Raw genomic sequence first — 7,881 nt, forward strand, 5'->3', positions numbered from 1 at the left:
CCTTGATGAGTTTTGTTTAAAGTGTTTCAGAAATACAGGTTGTCAAAGTCTACTTATCATAAGCTCTCTTCTTGCAAAGTTTTTCAAGAGTTTGTGTTAGGATAGATTTTATTGTATTCAATAAGTGAATATGAGTTAAGTGATTTATGACTTCTCTCATATGCTCATTTGTTTGTTGTGGTTTTGTCACGGATTGCCAAAGGGGGAGATTGTTAGGACATATATGTTTTAACTTGTTTAAGAACATATGTCACTTAGTTATGTATATTGGCTAATCCTTTGACAAAACGCACTTTGCTTGTAATTGGGTAGTTCTAGGTGTTTTTAATACTTCAAGAAACAATGTTTCAAGGTCAAGTGTTGAAGTCATCAAGTCTGTCCAAGAGAAAGCAAGTTGAAGTGTAATATTTATAAAGCTCGACACCTCTCGACAGCTACCTCGACACCTGCTATCTGTCGAGATTTAAAAAGTCAGATTTCCAATATGATTTTCTTGGGATCCGTGAATATGTTTTTGGGCACTCTTTTCTTCTAACCCTAAACATATAAAAGGATTATTTTAAGAGCCGTTTTGGGTGAAACAAGTTGCATTATCATTGAGCAATCTCTGTTTAAGCAAATTGTGATCAACAGACGAAGTTCTTAACCTAGTTCATCTTCCATCAAGAAGTTGCTGTGTATTTGCACCATAGGGTTTTGTAACTAAGCATCTTCCTGCTATTCATCAGAAAGGATGATCTGAAGAACTTTGCAGCCAACCATTCTTCATCAGTTGGTGTTCTGAAGTCGCGTACTTGGATCCGTGCATTGGTTAGTCACGTACTTGGGAGCCGTGCATCAAAGGTGGAGACTGTCACTACAAATCAAGTCCAATTGGGTATTGGGGTAAGGGTTCAACTGTAGGTTGGTGAGGTACTTGGGATTCCTTTACTTGTAACCGCTTGATTTGATAATAGTGGAGTTTCGAGAGTGGTGACCTGAAAATCACCCGATGGGGTTTTTTTGCCATTAGGGTTTTCCCCATTCGTAAACAAATTATCGTGTTATTTATTTTCCGCTGCATTTTTAGTTGATTGGTGATTTGTTTGTGCTTCCATAAAATTGCATGATTAATTGATTAATTAATTACTTGGCTAAATTAATTAATTAGGGTTAATCACAAGGGGTCATTCAGATTGTGACCTATCAAATTGTTTGTTAAGCTTTGCAAAAGTTTTACAATTATGATTTCCTTACTGGTTTGCCAAAAGGAACCGTAGAAAATTCAAACTGTAATGAATTGTTATCCTTGTGTTTATCAAAAATTTATACTTACGTCTCATTGAATATAAAAACCAAACTAAATTCCTTTTTAAGATTTCAGCTAAACTCTCATTTCATCCCATAAAATTTGAATCATCTGCATTTTCTAATAAAGTTTGCTAAATGATAAATTAGAACCATCATTTCTAACTAAAAATCTCCGCATTTATACATCTAATCTAGCAAACAATACTACTAAACAAAAAAGCACAATCTTTCTTGTCCAAAGCATATTTTATGTCACTGTGATGACAATACATCTGACTCATGTGGAAGCACACATCTATATATTACTATAAGCTGAAGTGTAGCATTTAATGCTGCTGCTCTCATGTTACACCATATCAGCTGTGACGTCATTTTCTTTAAAAAAAAATAATGTTTTCTTCAATTTTAAAATGGTTTTTACAATTTTCAGCCCTATAAATCCCAGTCCTATAAATGCAGCCCACTACTTTTTTATTTACTTCCAGTATCACCCTATAATAAATTTGTATAATTAATTCAACCTACCTCTAATTTATTTAATTCCACTATCAAGTCCAACCCAAAGCCTTTTCAGTTCAGCTTAAAGGAAAAAGAAATTAAAAATATCAAACGTTCAGGGTTTTGCGTGACCAAATAGAAAGGTGAGCACAGAGAGAGCTTGAAGATTGTAACGTAGAGGGAATCAAAGGGAGGGAAAAAAAATGTTAAAGCCTTAAGATGAGAAAACAAAAAGTTTGAGAGCTTGAAGATTGCTGACAAGTTACCTATTAATTTACACGTTTTTAAGCTGGATTGTTTCTTCAAGTATTTGTAAGTTTTAATTATAAATAAAATGAAAAGGTTATGCTAAAATATTTTTTAACTTTTTATTTGGTTGTGTAAGTTGTTCATTTTTCCTATCAGTTGATTATGGAATATCTATTAAATTGAAAGTTGAACAACTATAAAATGAAAAGGCTATGCTAAAATATTTTATATTTTATTTTCGGTTGGGTAGGTGGTTCATAATTTGTACCAATTGATTACAGATTATCTATTAAATTGCAAGTTCAACAGCTGGATTGTTTCGTAAAGTATGACATGGGTAACATGCTTTATTTGTTTTAATGGATTTCTCATTTAAAATCAATTTTATTTCATTTAATATATTTGTTTGTTTTAGGTAAATTCACCGAAGCTTGGAACATTGGCCCTCCTACTCATATATGTGAACATTGTGGAGCACAAGTTTGGTATGAAGAGAGGTCTATAAAATTGAAGAGCATCTAAAAATCCAAAATTCCATCTACGTTGTTCTAATGGCATTGTCCATCTACCTCTTTTGAAAGATCCACCTGCTTTACTAGCAAAACTACTCAATCTAAATGGTGGGAAAAAGTCGTTCAATTTTTGAGTGGGAATAAGGATGTATAATTCATTGTTTGCTTTTACCTCTTTGGGTGGTAAAGTAGACAAGTCTGTAAATAATGGTACAGGCCCATATGTTTTCCGTCTCAATGGCTAGAATTATCATAGGATTGGGTCATTGCTTCCGATTAAAGGAGAAAAACCTACATTCACTCAACTATATATCTATGATACAGATAATGAAGTAGGACATAGAATTGATGCAGTGGTCAAGAAGTATAAGAAAAATGAGTTAGATCCTGATATTGTTGTTGGATTATTGGAAATGTTAGATAATTGTAATATATTGGTGAAAGCATTTATGATGGCAAGGGATAGATTTACTGAATTTAAAATGCGAAATGTCACAATTCTCTTGATTGGGACACGCAATCCAAATGGAAGACAATATAACCCTCCTACATCATCTGAGGTTGCTACTATTATTGTTGGAGATTTTAATGTTGAAAGCTCCAATCGTGATATCATAGTTGAAAACAATGACCATTTAAGGTAACACCAAACAATTGAACTCCCCCTCCTTTTGTAGACTTTGAGCTCAGTCTTAGCCTTCTTTGCCGGAGGCAGTCCAGCCACTTCATCAGGTTGGGCATCTAATTCAATGTCTTTTCCTTCACACTTAATGTTAGTAGGAATTGTCTCATCACTTTCCATCTAGACCAATTTAAAGAAAAATTATTGATAAGTGTAGGTGGTAATTCTATGAACAATTAAAGAATGAGAAATGAATTTAAAATCAACAAAACAAACAAACAAATCTACTATTAGTACACAACCAACGTTACATTGACTATGGAACTTCAATTATACCCAATTAAGATGTCAGAAACAGTTCAAACTTGAGAAGAAATCATAGAGCAAGATATATTATTTTAAAATCAGCAAGAAATAATTAGATAATATTTTATTTGTTATATCAAGATCTCCTATTAGTACTAAAAATCACCAGTATAGTGATAAACACAAAACAGTACTTGACTTTTCTGCACAGTGGAGTGTTTTGCACAGTGTTATTTTCCAAACTAAAGATTGGAAGAACAAAGAGAGTGCAACAAGTGAGGGCTATTCAAACCTGCCACAAGCTCTACTCTATATACAAAGACAAGAACAACAGAAATGACCAAAACGTTAAGCATTCTCTGTAGTTAATCAATCAAATAACCATGCGGAAAATCTTTACCCATTCATGTTATACAACAAATAAGACCTCTTATCCCAAAAGAATCTCTCACCTCACCATAAAGTACATTATACCTTTTAATTCTACTATAAATCAGACTCCATTACCAAAGTTCTAACTAGTTTGTTATTGATAGGCTAAATACTTTAATTAAGATAATGCTACTAAAGAACTAATTATATGAAGTTTCAATATTTATTTTAATCATCAACCAACAACATGTTTCTTAATACTTTATTTATTCAATTATGATGATATTTATGAATTCTATTTCTATTTTTATATATGAACTGATATTATGTTCATACGCTACAAAATTTGATAAAACTTATATGTGACTCAACAAATTATATTGCTAATATAATCAAAGTTATATTATCTTGATCATTAGTGTGCCACTTGAAAATTAAAACTTTAATATCATTTCACATATATAATAAAGTATTCATCTTAATAATTAATAACTCACATGGCAATGACACAACATATATAAACTATTACAATGTATAACGCGTATGGTAATTACTTGACAATGACACAACATAATATATAAGATTAAATTTTATTATATTAAATGCAACATATTATACTATCAAAATAATTTAAAATAAATTATGAAAATTTTGATTTCTTCTAATTATTTGGAATAGAATTTTAGTTGATGTCAAATTATAAAATTATTTTTGCAACTGAGGTATAATCATTTGTTATTTTAGTAACCGTGTAGGTGGTATGATAATTTAAATAAGTCATTTACAAGTGACAAAAATTCCATCTAAAAAAAATGGTTTAAAAAAAAAAAAACCAATCAACGTCATAGCGATTAACAACATAAACAAACTGATGTACAATTATTTTGTTTTAAGATGACAGATACAAAGAAACTTGAAATGAAATCATAGAGCAAGACCCAATTATTTTAAAATCAACATAAAATGACTAACACAGTAAACAAAATCTACAATTTATTGAAAATTTCATACCTTCATAGTGGATTCGGTGGTTGAAAGCTAAAGACAAAGAACAGAGGGCAGCCACAGTATTTAGGAGAAGCTAAATTATAGGGACGGCTAGGGATTTGAGGGGAAGAGGGACTAGAAGGTTGAGAGACATGTTCAGGCTAGGCATTAGTAATAAATCTGTAGTGTAGTGTAGATGAAAGAGGGCGGTTGGAGTTTTGAGGAGAAGAGAAGAGTCACAGACAGAGTAGATGATGGAGACAAAGAGACATAAGAGATTTACTGCACTAGAGAGGCTTGAGGTCTAGATCTGCGGGGTTATCATTTCAAATACTCGATTACCTAGGTGTTGAGTTATATTTATAGTACTCGCTACGAACATAACCAAGTTTGTTGTGTTTGATCGATCTAATACCAATCAAATAGCATTTGTTCCTTACAGAGAAGTTTGGGTTGACTCTTGCATTTTTCTAGATGGGTCGAACCCCAGCTCTAACTGATCAAAATACTAGACTACTATTTATAGTACTCGATTATTCTATAATTGGAGACCATACTCGCTACCTATAAGACCGAGTTTAATATTTGACCGATCTAAGACCAATCGTACAACAATCGATTTGTACAGAGAATTTTGCAAAACTCAGGGATTTTTTCGATGGGTCGAAACACAGTTGGACTGATCAAAATTTTCTTTATAATACTCGAATACTGAAGTATCAAGTTTTATAATATACAATTATATTGAGATCAAGCAATTTCTAGTTATGGTAATCACAGTGCACGTTAATCAATATTACTAGGATCGAGTTACTTATTTACTTGATATCACTAACACTGAGTTATGTTGAAAACCCCAACTTACACAGTACTCTCGATACACGCTCTCTATGCATGTTTCTTTTGTTGTCATATGCAGCTCAGTTCTATAAATTCTCAATAATATGAAAGTTTATTACAGTTTTCATGAAGCATCTGTGCATTACAATAACTAGTTGCTTTTGAGAAGCTAGAAATCATAATAGTTTCATAACATTCACTGCTTCTATTACTACATTTTACATGTAACCGAATTGTTTGCTTGACCAGCTTAGTGAAATCTACTCTAGTGCATACCATTAATGCCATTAACAAAGTGCATGACCACATAAGTACATAACAAAAGTACAGAACTTAGTATCAACTTCCAAGCAAAATATGACCAATCTAACACTGTCTTCTTGTTATGAAACCGAGTTACTAATGTCGTTCGGGGGCTTCCTCAAGTGGTAGGGATCATCCTGGCTGCGCAACATACGTCCGTTATCACCCATCCACATTGGCTACCTTACTTGCTGTAAACAGTTCAAATATGTTATGTACATTGGACCTATATAAGTTATTAACAAGCAACATAGCCACAACAACGCTCAGATTCATGACTTAGGACGAATAATGTGACAAAACTACTGAACAACATATTTAAATACCAATTGGACTCATTTGCCTCTCCTTGCATGAACACCAACGTTTGTTTCATAACTAGTCCAAATACTTACTATGGCAATAGAGAACAATTTACTCCTACTCAGTTGTTAAGAAATGGAAGCTTTACCTATGATGCAGCTCCACTAGTTGTTGACTCCGCATTTCGAGTAGGACATGTTCTACACTTGTGCCCCTCTTGGCGACACAACCCACATCATGATTTTGGTCCATTCTTGATCCATAAGGAGCTCGGCAACTCCCTATCATTATCATCCTCGTCCATCTCATTGCGGATACATGTGGACTTTGGTCGACCTTTGTTCCGGATCAATCGTGGGTTGGGCATCATTAGTCGAGTTTCTTCTGGATCCGGCCATTCTAATCTATCTTTCAACGGTTGGAATACTGGTTCGTAGCTGTGGTACCTATGAGTCACGCTATAGCAAGGATCAATAAACTACTGTGCATCGTGCTTATACTTAGCACAAATTGCTATTACGTGTGAACACGGGATCTTGAGCACTTCCCATTTCCTGCACGTGCATGTCATACTCCGAAGATTAACCCTATGCATGTGTTGTCCGCCCCCACCATTTAGAGGATTACCTAGTGTGTCAACCTGATATATCCGCACTTGTGCAGACATCCATGTCACCATATGGTCCTTTGCCTTTGCTTGATTTTTTCCAAACTTGTCCATGGCATACTTGCACCATTCTTGACCTGCTTCCAACTGTTCTAAAGTGAGATTATGACGAGCGTCAAAGTACGAGTTCACTTTGAAAAAGGTGAACCTTACCATTGCCGTTATTGGTAAGCTGTGTGCATCTTTCAATGCTCCATTAAAGCACTCCGATAGGTTGGTTTTCATGGCTCCGTATCGACGCCCTTCGTCGTGTGCAAGTGTCCACTTTTGTTTGTTTTCAAATTCAAGGTACCTGTGTGCAGCCAACTTGACATTACAAATTAATTCTAGTGTGGCTTCAAACTTTCTGACTTGATTCGCACTTGCTGCCCTCCATACCAAGTTCTTCAACTCTGGAATTTTCCATTTTGTGTTCACATTGCTGACTACATGACGGAGGCAGTACTGGTGATGGACCTTGGAAGGATGCAACCAAGTCATACTTGTGTCATCAAAGTAGGCTTTTATCCCCGAATGCCGATTAGAGATGATGCAAAGATTGGCCCGGTCCGTAATATTGGTTAACCATGCCAAGAACCATCCCCATGTCTCCTTGCTCTCACTTTCAACAACGGCAAACACAAGTAGATAAGCTTCATTGTTAGCATCTGTTGCTATTGCTATCAACAACTTCCCCTTGTACTTGCCATAGAGGTGCATTGCATCGATTCTTATCATCAGCCTGCAATGCTTGAACCCTTCAATACACGGACCAAAAGCCCAAAAGGCACAGTTAAACATGCAAGTTCCTAGCACGTTACGGTTGTCACACTTCAACTGTGTGACTGTGGTTGGATCTGCATCTTTTAACACCGCTAGAAACTGAGGTAATTCTGCATATGACTCATTGAAATCCTCGTAGATGGCCACAACCGCCTTCTATTTTGCATCCC

At 34.7% G+C, this 7,881-nt stretch overlaps 1 protein-coding gene across 1 annotated transcript; it reads right to left on the reverse strand.

Annotated features, from left to right (window-relative positions):
• Nucleotides 1–6,760: 6,760 nt before the first annotated feature.
• Nucleotides 6,761–7,648, reverse strand: LOC111985132 (uncharacterized). Its single transcript, XM_024016782.1, has one exon. It carries the CDS (start codon nt 7,646–7,648, stop codon nt 6,761–6,763), a length of 888 nt encoding a protein of 295 aa, XP_023872550.1.
• Nucleotides 7,649–7,881: the final 233 nt, after the last annotated feature.

This window comes from Quercus suber, unplaced genomic scaffold (genome assembly GCF_002906115.3).
Source record: "Quercus suber isolate HL8 unplaced genomic scaffold, Cork oak 2.0 scaffold_554, whole genome shotgun sequence".
Classification (NCBI taxonomy): Eukaryota; Viridiplantae; Streptophyta; class Magnoliopsida; order Fagales; family Fagaceae; genus Quercus; species Quercus suber.